Source organism: Carassius carassius, chromosome 39, assembly GCF_963082965.1.
Source record: "Carassius carassius chromosome 39, fCarCar2.1, whole genome shotgun sequence".
Taxonomy (NCBI): Eukaryota; Metazoa; Chordata; class Actinopteri; order Cypriniformes; family Cyprinidae; genus Carassius; species Carassius carassius.
The window spans coordinates 27,024,582-27,044,251 of record NC_081793.1 but is presented as its reverse complement, the minus strand read 5'-3'; the positions used below and the strand labels follow the sequence as shown (position 1 = coordinate 27,044,251).

The following is a 19,670-nucleotide window of genomic DNA, read 5'->3' as shown; positions in this document are numbered from 1 at the left end:
CAGTGAACAAGGAATATGACCAGATAGGAGAGTTCATGTGTGAATTTAGACCAGTGGAGACTAATTCCTTCCCAAAATCCACTGGGTTCGTCCAGACGGGCGTGATATCATTTCTGCTGATTTGATCATCCTCACCTAAAATAGACTGAGCTCAGGGGGACAAGGGAAGTTCATTAACTAAACCAGAGCTTGATTTCAGAGGTTTCTCATTCGTGAGATCTTCTCGGTTGTTGTCCTCTAATTTTTGGCATTCACTTTTATCCCTCTTTTTTTTTCAGCTGTAGAACTTTGTATGTAAATATTTGATTCACGCAAATTATGTAATGTGTAATGTTTGTTGAAGCGCAGAGCTGTGTGTTCCTGAATTACTTCATCACTGTTTTGTAAATCAGCAATCAGCTTCACGTCGGCGCTCTTAACAGCATGAAAAACACAACTGTTATTCAAATACTGAATAAATTATACATATACTAGAATGCATCTCATTATAGTCACTTAACTGTCAATCACTGGAGGTTTGCTCTGTTTCAATTGACCGTTTGAGCCTTGTTTTTCAGTGCGAGCTCACTGACTTTAGCATCATGGTAAAATCTGTATTTTCTCTAAGATTACTCTGAGTTTGCAGTGTAATTTAGAAATGATGACACGAAGTGATTGCATGCAAAAACACACAGGCAAATTTTAAATCTTAGGATGAATTGCCTTGTATTCCTCATTTAGATAAAAGCATCTGCAAAATGAATGCATGTTCTCCACTGCTGAAAAATTAATTTGAAAGAACTGCTCAGCAAGGCTGCATTTATTTGATCAGAAATACAGTAAAAACAATTAAAGTTTTAAATAACTAATTTCTATTTGAATATATCGTAAAGTATAATTTATTCATGTGATCAAAGCTGAATTTTCACATGATCCTTAAGAAATCATTCAGATTATATTTAGTGTTGAAACTAGTTGTGCTGCTCAATATTTTATTTTTTAATAAATGTCGTTACTGTCACTTTTGATCAGTTTAATGCACCCTTGCTGAATATAAGAATGCATTTGATAAGACTGAGCGTTTCCTTAACATCTCCTTCACTTACTAAATTGCTAGTTATTAATCTTTGTGATTTATGTCTCTGAAATGAATAATTAGAGTTTTGCGTATTGAAGGTTTGTCAGACTCAAATGGTTTATGCAAACATCATGACAGTGTAGCAAGAGTATAAATCTTATTTACATCATATTTAATTGAAAATACCAAACTTTGAAGCTCTATAATGTCTGCAGTTTGGGGATCTTTCGCTCTGAAGCCAGTCTCAGTGTACAGTATTCTGTGTTTACATCGGATTCCTAGTCTCTCGTATGTGTTTGTTCGGTAGCTTTGACGTTGTCCTGTTTACTCCCTCCAGCAGGATTATGCTATAGTCTCTAAGATGAATATTTCTAACATAAATGCTAAAACAAATAGCATTAATCTCCTTTCGTCAACAAGTGTTCACTGCAAGTGTCCACAAATGAGAAGCTTTATTTTCACTGTTGGCTGTCATTAGTAATTACTGCCTGTCGTCGTAATGATTGCTTTGCTGGCAGGAAAGAGGCGACCCGTTGCCCCGTCCGACGGTCCTGCGATGGAGGGCCAATGTCAGACTGACGGGAAACCAACGGAGTGATCGATAGCTCTGATGATCTGTCTGTCGATCTGAATCTCCAGCTAAACTCTGTCCGTCTCTCAATGCTGGAGTATTAGGGGTTGAATAGAAGTTAAGCTGTATTGACAGCATCTCTGGCATCCTGTTGATTAGTACAGAAAATAGTTTCAATTCATATCACAGTTTTCTTAAACATACAAAATTGTTTTTGGGCATAAAACAATGACTAGACTTCCGTTAAAAGAGCTACATTTCAAGACAGAGTTATATAGTTTGGTAAATGTTGGTAGTTAAACCACTGTTTTGCTCTTGGTTGTTTAAAGGGTTACTCCACCCCAAAATATACATTTTGTTAATAATCGCTTACCCCCATGTTGTTCCAAACCCGTAAAATCTTTGTTCAACTTCAGAACACAATTTATGATATTTTTGATGAAAACCCGGAAAGCTTGTGACTGTCCCATAGACTGCCAAGTAAATAACAGTCTCAAAGTCCAGAATAGTATAAAAGACATCGTCAGAATAGTCCATCTGCCATCAGTGGTTCAACTGTAACGTTATGAAGCGACAAGAATACTTTTTGTTTGTGAAGGAAACAAAAATAAGGACTTTATTCAACAATTCGTCTCCACTGTGTCTCTCCGCATCACATTTTTGCACAATATGAGCTGAACGCAGGCAGCGTATGCTCTTCTGTGTCAGCCACGCCACAAGGATGTACTGTTTTCTTTCAAATCAAAGAGTAAATAAATGTAGAAAACACATTCTTGTGGCACAGCTGAAACAGAAGAGCGTTCACTGCCTGCCTTCAATTTCAGCTCATATTCTCCATGTGGCTCATATGGCACTACGCTGATGTGGAGAGAGACCGAGGAGACGAATGGTTGATTAAAGCCATTATTTTTGTTTTCTTCATGTACAAACCATATACTCATCACTTCATAACGTAACGGTTGAACCACTGATGACAGATGGAGTATTCTGATGACGTCTTTTATACTTCTCTGGACCTTGACAGTGTATTTTAGTTGGCAGTCTATGGGACAGTCACAAGCTTCCCGGATTTCATCCAAAATATCTTCAATTCTTTTCCGAAGACAAACAAAGCTTTAACGGGTTTGGAACGACATGGGGTTAAGGGATTAATGACAAAATTTTCATTTTGGGGTGGTGTTATCCCTTTGACCCAAAATAATCCCTTCTTCAACACTTTTAGTGCTGGGCAATGACACATTTTAAATTGCATGATTTTTCTGTTGTTAATTTTTTTTTTAATGAGCAAAATTCAATAATTAATTCAAAAGTAGTCTATTGTGCAATTTTATTTTTAAAATACAGCTGTATGATCAAAAGCGCAATAACATTTGGTTTGCAAACACATTAAACAAGGTGCTTTTTGTATTCCCTGTACATAGTAGCAGTTTAAATATTTCTTGTAAATCTCAACTTAAACATTAATGTAAAATTCAAATTCAAATCTCCTTTTCATTAATCTCGTGGATTCTTTTTTTATGATAGTGCTTCTTGTGATGGTGCATGAGAGAGGCTCATACATTTTCCCAGGAGGTCTCCCATCCAGGTACTGACCAGGCTCGACCCTGCTTAGCTTCAGTGGGTGATTTTGAATAACCAATCACCGGTCGCCCAATGTTTCTTCATTTTGTTTATTTTGTGTTTGTGTTTTTTTGGCTATTCAGTAATACTTATTTTTAATAATCCAGTGATATCTGAAATGTATATGTTTTTGAAATATATAAAGCACACAATTTCATTTGCAACGAACTATTTAATTGTGCCTGGACTGTGCAGCGAATGGTTCAGTGTGAGAACGGTCTGCTTCTCTGATACTCAGAGAGACTCTGACTCAGTTTTTTTGGTCCGTAACTACAGTCCAGAGCTCATTTTGGGCAGTCAACAGCGGTCTATCTGCATCTCAGCACCACCTCTCCTGAGCTCTGCACCGGCCTCCTTAAAAGGTCAAACTGCGTGTAAAAGAGCAGCACACCAACAGCCATTTTGGCTCTAATGAGAGCATGTGATGTGCTGTTTGCTGATGCGTGGGGTTCGTCTGAGGCTAGTTCCCGTGCCTAATGGGGACAGTGATGTATAGCACAGTTGCTGGGAGCCTGAGGTTGGACAGGAGGGCAGGAGGAAGGCAGAATAATGTCTGTCACAAGGCTCTGGCTGCCGGCGGTGATCAGGCCGAACCCTCCGGAGCAGCTGGCACTGCACGGGAGGTGATGTGTTGGAATGTAAAAAGGAAGTCAATTATGTTGTATCCCAAAAGAGAGAGAGAAAGAAGACCTTTCGGACAGAAGTTGAATTCTCCCACGAAGGACCCTCTGTTACTGGGCTGCATATCATTTGTGCAGATTTAAACAGATGCACAGAGAAACAGTTATTGTCAGAAGTAATTATTCTAAATAACAAATGTTTTAATGTCTAATTTTCAGTATGGATGAGTTCTGCCCGAATGTATTTTTTTATTTTTTGTAGGACTCAAAGTATTAATTTTATTTTTCACATTTTAAAAAAATAATGAGGGTTTTTAGAAATGTCAACCGGCTGAGATTTTGCTGCAAAATAGATATTTCAAATGTTCTGTAACATAATTTTTTTACCAAATTTTTAAATAACAATAACTTTTAATAACAATTATACCTATTTTTATATCCCTTTGAATCAAATATTTGTGAATAAATGTTGTTGTTATTGTAATCAGTTAATTCATATATTTTTATATATTCATATATATATATATATATATATATATATATATATATATATATATATATATATATATATATATATATATATATATATATATATATATATATATGTATGTATATGTGTGTGTATGTTTATTTTATTTTTATGACTATTTTGAATATATTGTAATGCCTATATCTATTTTTTGATAATCCAGTTACTTAAATATTGTCTAATTCTTTATTTCTTAATTTCATTTTTAGTTTGGATTATATATTTACAATTTAGAATTTCCAATTGTAAAACAATTCTGTTTGTTTTACCTCGTTATGTCTGAAAGTATTATTAATATTGCATATATTTACCACATTTATTTATTTATTTAATTTTTTTATTGAATGTTTTAATGCTTTTGATAATCTAGTGAGTTAAATGTTATTGAATTGATTTAATTCTTGAAATTAACGATTTCAAATATATTATGGATTAAATATGCAGTATAAAATGTTTAATTTCTTGTAAAACTAAATTGGGATGGATACCTTGACTTATACCTTCATAGCTATATATCATTGAGGAAAGAACTTTCTCTCCTTTGAATAATAACAATATAATATTTGATATTTTATTTAGAACTCATGACCAAGACCATGTCTAAAAGTATGTTTTATGTATTGAAAATTATAATTATTATTTTTTTTTTTTAATAAAGAAATGATTAGGTTGGTTTGTTTCCACAAATCACTCCATGTTTGTTTTTGATCATTATCTACTGCACACCACACTTTTTACTGTGATTAGCTACACCACCACATGTTTTTGAGTCAAACGCCTCTGTGTATACGTCTTTGTCTGAAGCATGCTTTTGAACATATTGAAAAGTAACATCACGCCGGCGGTAATGTAGCAGATGTAATTATGAATACATTCACCTACGTCCTCTAGTCTTTTGTCATGCGAAAGACATTTCTGAGTGTGTGGAATGAGACTAATGTTGCGTATCCACACAAGCATTAACTCTTTCTGCGCTGAATACAGGAAAATACACTTTCTCAAACTTGAGCTGGGGAATTGAAAACTCACTGCATTGCCTTGAGAACACATTAAAATATGACTTGAAGTGTAATATCTGGAAAAACAGTATTCATACGGAACCTCTGTGGCGTTTACTCGGGCAATGCTTGAAAATTCCCTCTCTGCAACCTAGGGTGAGTATCATTTGTTTTTGTGTCATGGCTTTTGTGTAAAGCGGGCCATTAGATGTGTAGATGAGCGCTTTATAATATCAGGCTAAAATTAATAATTCACTGGATAATGCCACTCTATTATGTGGTTCTTTGTCCCATGATTCTCAGAGTTTGTGCTTGAGCGGATCTCTAATCATCCTCGTGATGATGATGTCTAGTTTCCTGATCATCCTCTGGATCAGTTATTTACTGTTCTTGTATATATTCAGCTGTTATGTATGTAAATATCCTGCTTGTGTAAATTAGTCAGTGTCTATTTTATCTAAATATACTGCGGAATGTTCTCCTCTGTGGGTTCCTTGTACATTTTATCGCCTTTATCTACTCTCTTAAAAAAGGTTTGTCATTGCTTAATGTCTCTGCCCTGATTTGGAGTGGGTTCAATTGTTAGATTAAATCGGTGCTCTTGAAAGTATAAGGCTTTTGGCATCATTAAATAAACAGTATTTAGAAGGCCTCCAGCAAATTTCCCAGGTTGAGTCCGTGGGGATGAAAGTCAATATGAAAAAATATGCTGCCCTGAAAGTCTCGCTAACCAACCAAAAATGCACTTATTTATCCTAATTAGACCTACTATAGCAGTAGGACTGGGTGATTTTTCCAATTTTATTGATTCATTTGAATGTAATGTTTTACCAGGATTTTTTTTTTTTTTTTAAATCGAGTAATTACAATTTTGAATAGAAATATTACCAAACGTTAGAATTAGACATTTTGAAAATATGCCAGTGTTTACAGAAATAAGAAAACAATGATCCATCCGCATGTCAGTGCATGTGATTAACCTCTCACGTTACACGCTCACACAGAATGATGCTACCTGAGCAGTGGAATAGGGAAAAAAATACCTAGAAGATATCTAGAAGTGGCGCCGATACAGGATGGCTGCCTCCGTGACGTGCTCTGCAGTTGTTTTTGTGTTTTTGTTAGTTTGTCCTGTCTTTAGTTATATTCCTGCAATCAGTTTCACCAGGGACGAATTGCTGGATATTCGGCAACACACATCTCCCGATATTTCACCGGTTTTCGACTATTCTGATGTTTTGCTGGACATTCTTGTCGGCGGAGCGGCTGCGCTGATCACACGCTTCAAGAGGACGCGCAGGCGGGGAAAGCGAGCGGGAGCGCTCGTGAGACTCAGAAAACGCGGATTTCGAACGCCGTTGCCTAGCATCCATCTGGCAAATCTCCGCTCTCTACCCAACAAAACGGACGAACTGCTTCTGCTCTCTCGGACAAATAAAGATTTCTCCCACTCTGCTGCTCTGTGTTTCACGGAAACTTGGCTGAATGACACCATACCGGACAGCGCGCTCCATCTGCCGGACTTTCAGCTGTTTAGAGCGGATCGCGACGCAGAATCAACGGGGAAATCGCGCGGCGGCGGGACATGCTTTTACATCAGTGAACGGTGGTGTACAGATGTAACTGTGTTAAAGAAGACGTGCTGCTCAAATCTCGAAACGCTCTTCATTAACTGCAAGCCGTTCTATTCGCCGCGGGAGTTTCATTCGTTCATTCTGGTGAGTGTTTACATCCCTCCTCAAGCGCACGTGAGCTCAGCTTTACAGAAACTCGCTGAGCAGATCACAGAGACAGAACAACAACACCCAGACTCTGTTTTAATCATTCTTGGGGACTTTAATAAAGCCAATCTCTCCCGTGAACTGCCAAAATACAGACAGCATGTTACTTGTCCCACAAGAGACAGTAATATATTGGATCACTGTTACACAACAATAAAGGATGCATTTCACTCTGTTCCACGAGCAGCTTTGGGACATTCTGATCACCTTCTGGTTCATCTTATACCGACCTACAGGCAGAAACTAAAATCAGCTAAACCTGTATTAAGGACTGTAAAAAGATGGACTAATGAAGCAGAGCAGGATTTACAATCTTGTTTTGACCTCACTGATTGGAGTGTTTTTGAAGCTGCTGCCACTGATCTGGACGAACTCACAGAGACGGTAACATCATATATCAGTTTCTGTGAGGATATGTGTATTCCTACCAAGACTCAACTAAATTACAACAATGACAAACCGTGGTTCACTGCAAAACTCAGACAGCTCCGTCAGGCCAAAGAAGATGCTTACGTGAAGGGGGACAATGTCTTGTATAAACAGGCTAAATACACACTGGAAAAGGAGATCAAAGTGGCAAAGAGGAATTATTCTGAAAAAATAAGGACTCAGTTCACTTCGAACGACTCCGCATCAGTGTGGAAAAGCCTAAAGAAGATCACCAATTACAAGACACCACCCCCCAGCACTGTGGAAAATCAACGACTGGCAGACGATCTGAACGAGTTTTACTGCAGGTCTGAAAGAACACCCATCACCTGCCCTGAACACCTCACCACACAACCGTTCACACCAATAACAACTCCTGCAACCAACCCTGAATGCCTCTCCAAACAAACGTTCACACCATTCACAGCTCCTGCAACCAACCCTGAATGCCTCTCCACACAACCGTTCACACCATTAACAGCTCCTGCAACCCATCCTGATCACCTCTCCAATCAACCGCTCTCACCATTCACAACTCCTGCAACCAACCCTGAATGCCTCTCCAAACAACTGTTCACACCACTCACAACTCCTGCAACCCACCCTGAACACCTCTCCAATCAAGCGCTCTCACCATTCACACCTCCTGCATCCCCCCTCTCCCCCACACCTGCAATACAGATCAGCGAGGATGCGGTGCGCCAGGTCTTCAGGAAGCAGAAAAGGAAAAAAGCACCAGGCCCAGATTGTGTTACACCAGCCTGTCTGAAATCCTGTGCTGACCAGCTGGCCCCCATCTTCACAAAGATCTTCAACAGATCGCTGGAGCTGTGCGAAGTCCCTTCATGCTTCAAACGCTCCACCATCATCCCCATCCCAAAGAAATCCAAAATTACAGGACTAAATGACTACAGGCCTGTGGCTCTAACGTCTGTAGTCATGAAGTCATTTGAAAAACTGGTGCTGGCCCACCTGAAGGACATCACTGGACCCTTGCTGGATCCTCTTCAGTTTGCCTACAGAGCAAACAGGTCTGTGGACGATGCAGTAAACATCGGACTGCATTATGTTCTGCAACACCTAGACAGACCGGGGACCTATGTGAGGATCCTGTTTGTGGACTTCAGCTCTGCCTTCAACACGATCATCCCAAACCTCCTCCTGCCCAAACTAACTCAGCTCTCCGTGCCCACCTCCGTCTGTCAGTGGATCAACAGCTTCCTGACAGACAGGCAGCAGCTAGTGAGGCTGGGAAAATACACATCCAGCACCCGTACAATCAGCACCGGAGCTCCCCAGGGCTGTGTTCTCTCCCCACTGCTCTTCTCCCTGTACACTAACGATTGCACATCTAAGGACCCCTCTGTCAAGCTCCTGAAGTTTGCAGATGACACCACACTCATCGGCCTCATTCAGGACGGTGACGAGTCTGCTTACAGACAGGAGGTTAAAGAGCTGGCTGTCTGGTGCAGTCTCAACAACCTGGAGCTTAACACGCTCAAAACAGTGGAGATGATCGTGGACTTCAGGAGAAACCCCCCTGCACTCCCCCCACTCACCATCATGAACAGCACTGTGACTGCAGTGGAGTCATTCAGGTTCCTGGGCACCACTATCTCTCAGGACCTGAAGTGGGACATTCACATTGACTCCATTGTGAAAAAGGCCCAGCAGAGGTTGTACTTCCTTCGCCAGCTGAGGAAGTTTAACCTGCCACAGGATCTGCTGAAACAGTTCTACTCCACCATCATCGAATCCATCCTCTGCACTTCAGTAACTGTCTGGTTCAGCTCAGCTTCTAAATCGGACCTCAGAAGACTACAGAGGGTAGTCCGGACTGCTGAGCGAATTATCGGTACAACCCTCCCATCTATTCAAGAACTGTACTTATCCAGAGTGAGAAAAAGGGCTGTTAAAATCACTCTGGACCCCTCACATCCAGCACACTCCCTCTTTGAACTGTTGCCATCTGGTCGACGCTACAGAGCACTGAGCACCAGAACGACCAGACACAGGAACAGTTTCTTCCCTCAGGCAATCCATCTTATGAACAGCTGATAATAACTGTGGGACACACTACACTATTTATATTTATATACACTACACTTTTTATCCAACACACATACTTAGCGTACACGTAAATCTTTTGCACATAATATACATGTACATACATGGAACACACTATACTACTTATATTTATATTTATATAGACATACACTTATTTATCCAAACACACATACTTAGCGTACAGTTACAATTTTTCCACATAATATACATGTACATACATAAATGCTCTTTTTAATATACCTGCCATACATTGTCAATTTGTATATTGTCAATCCTTACCCACCTATTTGTATTTTTTTGTATTTTTTATTCCTTATTGTGTTTTTTTTGTTCTGTCGCTGTTATGTTGCACTGCGGAGCTCTGTCACGAAAACAAATTCCTCGTATGTGTGAACATACCTGGCAATAAAGCTCATTCTGATTCTGATTCTGATTCTGATACAGGAAGATGGGAGTTGAACTTTTAATTTTAGGTTTTTAGAATGCTGTTTCCTGTATGAGGCGCTGCAAGAGACGCGAGCTGTTTACTTAGATAATACAATGGAAAAACAGTGCAATCGAATAAATACATGTAAAGTACAACTACTGTGTGTCTGAAATTTCATGTTTGCATCATGCTGTCAGGCTGAAAGCTGTTGTTCATTGTTTTTACAGAACATTTACTCTACTGGTGTATTTACTACCTTCAGTGGTTTTGAACTTGAATTACCTTGTCTTGAGATTTTTTTAAAAAAAAAATTCTGGTATTTCTGAACATATAATATGTATAAGTCAAGTTTGTACAAGATGTAGTTGTAGTTCATGCATCTTTTTGCAAATATATTTAACAAGTGATTTGTTTAACATTTACATCATGTTAACTTCATGTCTGGTGCACTTGGAATAGAACCCGGAATTTCTTTAACTAGAGGGTTAATAATGAAAGTTACACAAATCATGATGTAGTAACATTTTCAAGTCGACTAGTTAAAAATTGTAAAATCTAGAATCGGTCAAACATTCTGAAAAAAAAAATACAGTTCTGACATTCAGTTCTGCTTGGTGCAGTTCTGTTGGCACAAAAATCTATTCTTATTCTTTTGTGATTGCTGCTCTTAAAATCTTACTAACCAACCACAGATGCACTGATCTATCCTAATTAAACCTACAATATCTATAGACCCAAACGGTGGTTCTCAAACTGATGTCATGCTTTTGTTGTTGGAATAGTTTTTTTTTTATCCTATGCATAAATGCATAGAAACAACCAAGGTAATCCGTCTTTAAGTCAACTTTCCAAACACTGTGCTTTGTGATTCATTGGCGTTTTCAACACATTGTAGTTGGCGTGCATTGGTGTGTGGATGTTTGGGGAAACCTGTGTGGAATTTCAATTGTTGTCACAGAATTTTATATTTATGAATCTGAGTGCTCCCCTTCTTACTAACCAACCAAAAGTCTTAATAACCAACCAAAGCTGTATTCATCTATCCAAATTAGGCCTACTATGGAGTTTGAGAACCAAACAATAGGTCAGACTGAAGTAATGTTTTCTGTGTTGAAATGGTTTATTTTATGCATTAACGCACAGAGACAACCAAATTAATCCATATTTAGGTCAGCTTTCCCGAAAAATTTACATTGTGGTTTGTTGGTGCATTCAAAACATTGCAGTTGGCATGAGTTGTGAATGTCTGGGGAAATGCAATTGTACTTGGTGCAATTGTTTTGGCACAGAAATTGAGTCTTGCTAACCAAGCAAATATGCATCCATCCTAACTGCACCTGCTATTGCACTTTGAGAACCAAACAATGCACGGGACTGACGTAATGTTCAATGTGTTGGAAATAGTTTCTTGTATCCCATGCATAAACGCATAGAGATAACCAAAGTAATCCATCTTTAGGTCAACTTTGTGAACAACGTGCATCATGGCTTGTTGGTGCTTTCAACAAATTTGTTGGAAGCCTGTGGGGAAGTGAGGAACTCCTTGGTGCAGTTCTGTTTGCAGAGAATTGTATTTATATGAAATCGAGTACTTCCCTTAAAGGGGTCATATGCGATTTAAATTTTTCCTTTCTCTTTAGTGTGTGACAAGATCTTGGTGCATGAAAAAGATCTGTAAAGTTGCGAAGACTAAAGTCTCAAATCCAAAGAGATTCTTTAAAAGTTTTTAAAAAGTTTGATAAAGATAAATTTAAGACTTTGCCACACACCCCTAAAATGGCTCATTCAAACATGCACCCACGTGTCTACGTCACCATGTGGAAATATTTGTGTAATGCCGCCAAAATGTTCACGCAAAGAAAGAAAGCTTCATCACTGTGACTGTCACGCCACTCTGTTCCCCTTCTGGGCTTGAACTGATGGGAAAACTAAGGACTAAGGTCTTTACATTTATTTTGAAAGATGAAGCTCGCGATTATGGAAATGGGCGTTACATTTCTAAAGAGTGCTTGCGGTGTTCGGCCAGTCACAATGCACTGGGTCAGTTGGCCAATCAGAGCAGACTGCGCTTGACGTAATGAGTTTTTTTTATAGAAAATTATGTGTTTGAGAGAGGCGGGGGATAGAGGACCTACAATAATGTAAATTATTTGAAAAATGTGTGTTTTTTAACATTAAAGCATGTCAACATATTCTGTCACACCAAATACACAAAATAATGATCTTTAAAAAAAGCATCATATGAACCCTTTGAAGTCTTGCTAACCAAACAAAGCTGTACTCATCCATCCTAATTAGAACTACTATAGCAGTTTGTGAACCAAACAGTATGTGGGACTGAGGTCATGATTTCTGTCTTGGAATAGTTTCCTGAATGTCATGCATAAATACACAGAAACAAGCAAAGTAATCAATTGTGGTTCAACACATTGCATTTGTTGCAATTCTGCTTGATGCAGTTCTTTTGGCACATAATTTTATTGTACACATTGCATGCTGGTTAATGTACTTCTTCTTACCCTTCTCGATGAGCTTCTCCTTTTTCCAGCTCCTGAATGACACCCAGCAGCACTTTGATGGTTTCCTGGCTGGAGCTGATCATGTTTTCCATGGCTTGGAGCTGCGCTTTAACTTCCCCATCCTGATTGACAGGCACTATCTGCTTGCACACCTCATTATCCGTCTGTAGAGTTCCTGATCCTGTGCCGCCCCTGCATGGAGGCACTGGCATGGGAACGGCTGTCGTAGAGGCTGGGGTCAATGGCACTGCCGCCTCCACGGCCCCCAGCGGTCGAGCGGACAGCGTGCCCACGTGACACTGGACCTGCGTAGTGCAACTGGTCCGTGGCAGTGTCTGTGACTGCAGACCATTGAGCTGAAGAGTCTTCTTGCGTTTGATCCGCTCGGATGGACTCTCCAGGCACTCCACCTGCGTGAGGGAGTTCCATGCGATGGGTCCTGTCACTTTGGAGGAGGAATCCTCTAGAATATTCCCACCACTCTCCCCAGAGTTCAGCAAATGCAGCTTGCCTGAGCGATCAAGAGTTTCAGAGTCTCTCTGAAAGCCCTTACTGTGTTTACTTCTAACGCTACAGATCTGATAGTCCGAGTTGTCCGTACTTGCTGTGGACCCATCTGTCGGACAAGGGAGAACCAGAGTGTCCGAGCAAGGCCCGTCTGTTCTCTTCAGATAGTCCCTGGCTTGTGGATGCTGCTCTATGGTTGCGTCGCACTTGCTGGTGTGCATTAATGCTCTGGTTTTCCTCACATTTTGAGTGGGTACACACTCCCTACCTGCCTCGGTAGCTTTCGCCCTCTTTACATCAATTACAAACCCATCATCCTGATCCTTACAGCTCTCCACCACAGCGGCATGCTTGACCGTATGTCCTTTCTTCCTCTCAAATGGAAAAGTCTGGTAACGCTTCCTAAGGTCCGGTGATGTTTGCACTCCGGTGCTTTTGGTGACATTGGGGATTGATCTACGAGCTGGGACAGTCATGTACTTGCGGTATGCCACCTTGTAGACCGGCTTCCCCCCTCGGGCCGCAGCAGCCTGTTCATTCTGCGCCTCGCAGATGTCCTTGAAGCGCACCTGAAGGGCTTTGTTGCGCTTGCGCACCTGCCGGCTTTCATCCAATGATCCTTTGACCTCCAGGGCCATGGATGCTGCCGTTGCCTCCGAGTCTGACTCAGAGTTGGTGAGCGTGCATTTACCAGCGTCCTTGCTCACCATGGTTCCTGCGAAACACAACCGGTTGAGATTTTATTAGTTGGGAAAAAAAGCTTGCTTTTAGCAACTGTATCTTGCATGTAATTGTATTAGTAGATTAGATTTATGTGCTTAAATGAACTGACACAAATGTGAAAATAATCAGTCATGGAACCAGAAAAGGGAACAGCTGCAACATCCTTGATCCTCTGTTTCTATAAACGTTTCATAAAGTCAATTAGTCTCCTTTCCTCCACTAACCTGCTTGGCTTGTTTGCGGTGAAATGTATGGAGCAATCTCATGAGTGTTGTCTTAGCCAATGACTTGTTTGTCTTTGACAGTTAATTGCATTTCTTGATCTTGTGTGTTCCTGTAGTGACGGCATGCAGGGAGAATGATAGGAGTGAAAGCGCATCATCTGTCTACCTCCCTGGAGTTCACCATCTCTCAGCTAACTAATAGAAAGAGTGACACTGTCTGCCCTGTGATTCAGCATCATCACCCTGACAAACACTCCCAGCTTCCCTCTGAGGCCTTTGTGTCAAATTGCCTTTCTTAGTGTTTTGAAATGTGCGTCCTTTTCTGGAAATCTAGGAGTGTGTTTGATGCTCTGCTTTTTGAGATTATCCATTTTATTCTAGAAAAAAAATATTTACTTGTTGTTTGTAGATATATAGATAAATATATAGATAGGCATCATGACTCCACTTGTGTAAAAAATTCACAGCTTTCACCGATATATTTTAAGACCGTTCCTTTTGAACTTCTCTGTGATTGCCATCTGTTGTGCATAAGGTCTGGTTTTTGTGTGGTCTGTGATGATTTTGTGTAGTTAAAGGATAGCCTTTTGTGCACTTTATAAAAAAAGCTTTAAAAATAGTAAAAAAAAAAAAATGCATTTTGAGACTTGCTCTGTTCTGTTGTGCTTCATTGAGCTGTTATTGAACTCAAAAATGTGTCATAATGCTGTGTGTTGGACATGAGTCAACCTCATTATACGAGGCTTCCTTAAAACCAACTAGACTTTCACACAATCCACCAACATGTCCATTATGGCAAGATGTACTTTTGCACATCTGTAGGTTTTTTTTTTTTTTGACTCTGTTATAGATTTTCTTCTTCCACAGAAAGGGAAAGACTGTTATGAAATGAGTTACAAACAGAAGAATGACTCTTTCTTTAAGGTCTCAAAGTGATTTTTGTGAAGTTTTCAGTGACGGCTAACATTATTGAAGCTGGGTGATATCCAAACATGGTAGCCCAGAACTCTTGAACCAAATCTGATTTCTGCTTCAGTAATCTTGTCTTTCAAATATGAAAGATTCACAACAACTGATACGAACCGTCTGGGGCAGCAGCTGTAAATCTTTATTGTGGCACAGGACATCTTTTGTCTTGTCTTGCAGAACAACCTTCTGGTCTTGTGTTCCCTTCTTCACTATTCAACAGTTAGTCCTACAATCTTCCCTATGTTTTCCCTCAAGTTTCTGCAATTGTCTTGTCTTTCCTTCAATTTATTATTATTATTTAGTTTTATAAGAAATGCATTCTTTTATTCAGCAAGGCACATTAAATTGATCACAAGTGACAGTAAAGACTTTTATGATGTTACAAAAGATTTCTATTCCTTGTATGTGTGTATATATATATATATATATATATATATATATATATATATATATATATATATATATATGTACGTATGTATACATGTATATGTATGTATATATGTATTACAATTTAAATTGTAATGTAAATAAAGTGGTTGTAATTTAATTATTATTTGTTTTAAGTCACTGATCCTATGTATAAGCCTTATGTAACACCACTAAAATAGTCTCACACTAGTTTTCTTCTGCACATGTGTAGACAGCATGGAATAACAATCCATACAGGAGTGGCATATGTTCTCAAAATCTAATAATAATAATGTGTAATCTAATGGATTCTGGATTCCTCTGTGGTTTAGAAGCAGGCTGATCTCAGAGTTACTTAGCTGCACTTCTGTAGGCGTGTCATGTTGAGTATCTCTAACGCTCTCTGCTCTATTGTATTATGTCTATTACTCTAAATCATTTGTTAAGGATCTTTATGAAGGAAAGATAAACTAGTGGTGACAGACCCTCGGCGACAAACCGTCTTCAAGACCCATTTGGGATCGATGTGAACTGCAGACAACATTACAAACCTTCAATACGGCAGCCAAACACATGCTGTCTGAACAACACGCAACAAGATCGATACCACTGCTAAGAATCATGGGATTGTATTAATACTTTAAATCAAGTCGGTTGAACATTGTAGGTATCTCTCCTCCTCCCCGTACCCACTCACTTCTGAGTGTGATGTATTACTAGTGTAACCCGGTTGTCAGGGAAAGCCCATCCCAAATGCATTTCCAACTCATTAATCAGAAAGGGTACTGCCGACGGCTCAAGTCCCCCAAAGAAGCATTAGCAGCCCTGGGATTATGTAAACAGCAAAGCGCGACTTTATTTACATAAGACTCTAAAGAATTAAATGATCAAATTATATTTTCACAGTTGCCTGGTGTTTGATATTGTGGTATCATAGCAACAGCTGAGTGGTTTTCTCTTCCTGGTCTTGGTCAACCTGAGCTCTTGAAAATCATCTTTATCTTTGAAGACCCTGAAATGAACGGTGGAAGATGGTGAACTAAATAAAGTGCTTTTATTTGCACACTGCTTTCATTAGTGCTGCTTTATATGGCCAGACTAACTATTGCTATTGGGCATGTTTTGAATAAGCCTTGCTGTTTAGTTTTATATATGAGTGGGACCTCAAATCATGCAACTTGAGTGACGGAAGTTTTGGATGGAAAAACTGTCTAGCGACATATAAAAATGTAGTAAAAGAAAGTAAACCCATTTTTGTAAATTGTCCAAGCACAAGTGTTGCTGCTGTTTATGTGTCTTCAATTAAAGAGCCACATCTGTTCAGTCACACATGTGTCTCAGCAGGCTTTGGTTATAAGACGGTCCTTGGCTATGAATCGTAACTCATCAACAGTGCCTGAACTGATAGTACCTCGCTCAGGTGAAGCGTTACAGCAAGGTCTTCTTTTTCTTGGTGACAAGTTCATCTGCCTCACACTGCTATTTTCTCATGCCAGCACTAACATACAGTCTTCTGAGAGATCACACTCTGATGGATGAATGCACATCCTGTCCTCCTTCCTCTTCAGTCCTGAAAACATCATGTAAACTTGCTTCTGAGACCCTAGCCTCTCTCCATGCCTTAATTTTCTCTTCCTACTATCCTAGATGCACTTGTCTTTTAAATGGGGAAAAAATGTATAGAGATTTTTTATTTATTGTTATTTCTTATATTATTACTAATAAATTAGTGTGATTGCACCACATTTGATGCAATTTGACCACTCATTGGTTGTTGTAGTATTACATCTAATGAATCACTTCAGAAGGTTGCACCACATTTGATGCCTTTGACCAAAATTGTAATTGAATTAATAAAATTGAATTGAATTTATTTTTCATTGAACTTTTAAATTTAGGTCATTTCTTCACCTGAATATTAAAATTGTAATTTTTATATTGTTATTACAAATTTAGTTAAACACTGACCTTCTGTTTGTTTTTTTGTTGTTTTTTTTAGTCAAAAAATATTATATTATTACATTTGCACTTAGATGTAATGTAGTGTGCCACATTTGATGCCACTGACCATTTGAATGATTTCCTTGAATAACAACCTTTAGTTATTTTCTTCAGATTTGACCTGTGGGCTACTTTTAGGATGCTTTGTGTCATTTTTACACATTTCAGAAATGAATGGAAAGAGCAGCTTGGAGATTCTTCTGTTGCTTTGTTTCTTTTGTATACTGAATACTTTTATATGGTCCTCTCAGCTTGTGTGTGGTTTCTGATTGAGCCGTTTAATGTGTTCTGACTCTTTTCCACAAGTGCAGTCAGGATGAGGTGTTTTAACATGGCCATCTATTAATGTGCATGTAAAGAATGCGCTTTCGGGTTTGATAACAGATCAAATTAAATGTGTTAATACTAATAACATTGTACAGGAACCTGGGGTCATATTTCATATTCATCCTCCTACATCTGCGGGCTTTAATAAAACAGAAGATCCCTCCACTGGTTGATGTGTCTTTATTTGCTGACAGGAGTGCGGTGGTGTTTGAGCACAGGGTGTCTTAAAACACTGCAGGAACAAATGAAAGTGTGGCACTTGTAGAGAGCATGTGGAGGCCGAGAGCTCACCCTAATCCGGCTTTAGCTGCTGTCTTTATTTATTTATCTGGTTTGTCTGCTGGGTTTTCTCCTGGTGATTTCCCCTGCAGGATATTATTAGTGTGCTTTCTCAGAATGTGGTCTGTTCACATACGACACAGAAAAGCATTCATATGCATGTGTAATATGACCAGGATATTACTTTTGTCAATCGTTTCAACCAAACCATCAATTTCTTCTCTTGTGTCTAATATCGAGATTTTTTAATAGCAGATGAATCTGTTCATTACTAGTCTTCATGTGGCATTTTTATTTGCATTAAAATGTTTTTGTAAATGTATGTGTGGTAAATATTGTTAATTATTTTTGTGGTGCAGTAATTGTATTATCTACAGTCGATATGACTCTACATTTAATGAAAACAAGCAAATGTCATTAAGTTCATTAAATGTAAAAAGGGGGGGGGTATGCTTTGATAATTTTTAATAGTTTGCATCTTTTGAATTTTAAACGGTTGTCTTTTTGAAATTTTCTATTTAAGATTCAGATCATAAGTCTTTTTTGTTGTTGTTGTTCATCTATGCTACTTTGAATGTTTTTGATTCAGTAAAAATAACTGAGATGGATAAAAATAGATAGATTTGATAGATATTCTGAAGTGGCATGATAATTTATCAGTAAACCTTCTGTCCCAAATCCTAAAACTAGTTAGGAGAAGAGAAAGTCACAGGCATTTTACCCATTTCCTTTTTGCAAGATCTCTTTAAGGAAGTGGTTTGGCAGGGTCTCGGATGTATCTGATTCATTTAAAGAGAACAAGGTGGAGGTCTAAACATTGACAGTTTTCCATACCACCACAATTGCAAAAATGACTGTACTAAATTGAATGCATGAATGTTTTAAAGAAATTGAAATTATTTTTTGTGCATTAGAATGCATTTGTATGCACACTGGACTATAAATTTGTATGACGCTATGTTTGTGATGGTCCGGAGGATATTTTGTGTTTGATCACTGCTGCATTAAAGCCAGTGTATGGAGTCAAATCCTTTGTCTGTTAATCGTTTCTCTAATGCCATAAGATGAGGCCGTCCATCTGACAGCTGCTATTAGAGGATTGTGCTTCTAATAACTGTGGCTCTCTGATGCTAGAATGTTTTAATGATGCATCGCTGTCATTTCATCTAGAGTTAGTGAGCTTGCTGTCCTTCCATTAGATGCGTCTCTTTAGCCGGTCTGTAAAGCGTCACGCTCCGGTAGAGAGAGGACTCTTTAAACGGCAGCTTTACTGCTGCGAGAGCTCCGAGATCATCACATCTGCCCTGCTAGTTAGTCCTTTAAATGCACATTCATCAAGCATTAGAGCCGGCCACCTCACTGAAACTCTGATGAAGAACCATTATGATATTTCTGACTACTGCTGTGAACATTTACTAATGATAGCATAGTTGGACGGCTCGCTTTCAGTCATTTACAAATTGTAGATCATGTACATTCAAACATGAAAAAAATTATTTGCTGTGAAGGATTCATTTGACTAATTGTTTCAGGATGGTAATTGATTTTGTGAGTCTTTTGATATGTTACTTAAAAGAATCAGTTCATAAGAGCCATTTGTGATATGGATTGTGT

The 19,670-nt window shown here is 38.9% G+C and overlaps 2 protein-coding genes across 4 annotated transcripts in view; one reads left to right on the top strand and one right to left on the bottom strand.

Annotated features, from left to right (window-relative positions):
* The window catches only part of LOC132121715 (dedicator of cytokinesis protein 1-like), a 216,444-nt gene that overhangs the window by 109,154 nt on the left and 87,620 nt on the right, over nucleotides 1-19,670 (top strand). The gene's annotated exons all lie outside the window — the stretch shown is intronic.
* Nucleotides 1-19,670, bottom strand: part of LOC132121112 (inhibitory synaptic factor 2A-like) — a 38,706-nt gene that overhangs the window by 14,347 nt on the left and 4,689 nt on the right. The window contains exon 2 of the mRNA XM_059530285.1: nucleotides 12,619-13,840. Within this exon, the coding sequence (XP_059386268.1) occupies nucleotides 12,619-13,835 (1,217 nt within the window). The 5' untranslated portion in view covers nucleotides 13,836-13,840. The remainder of the gene's footprint in view (nucleotides 1-12,618; nucleotides 13,841-19,670) is intronic.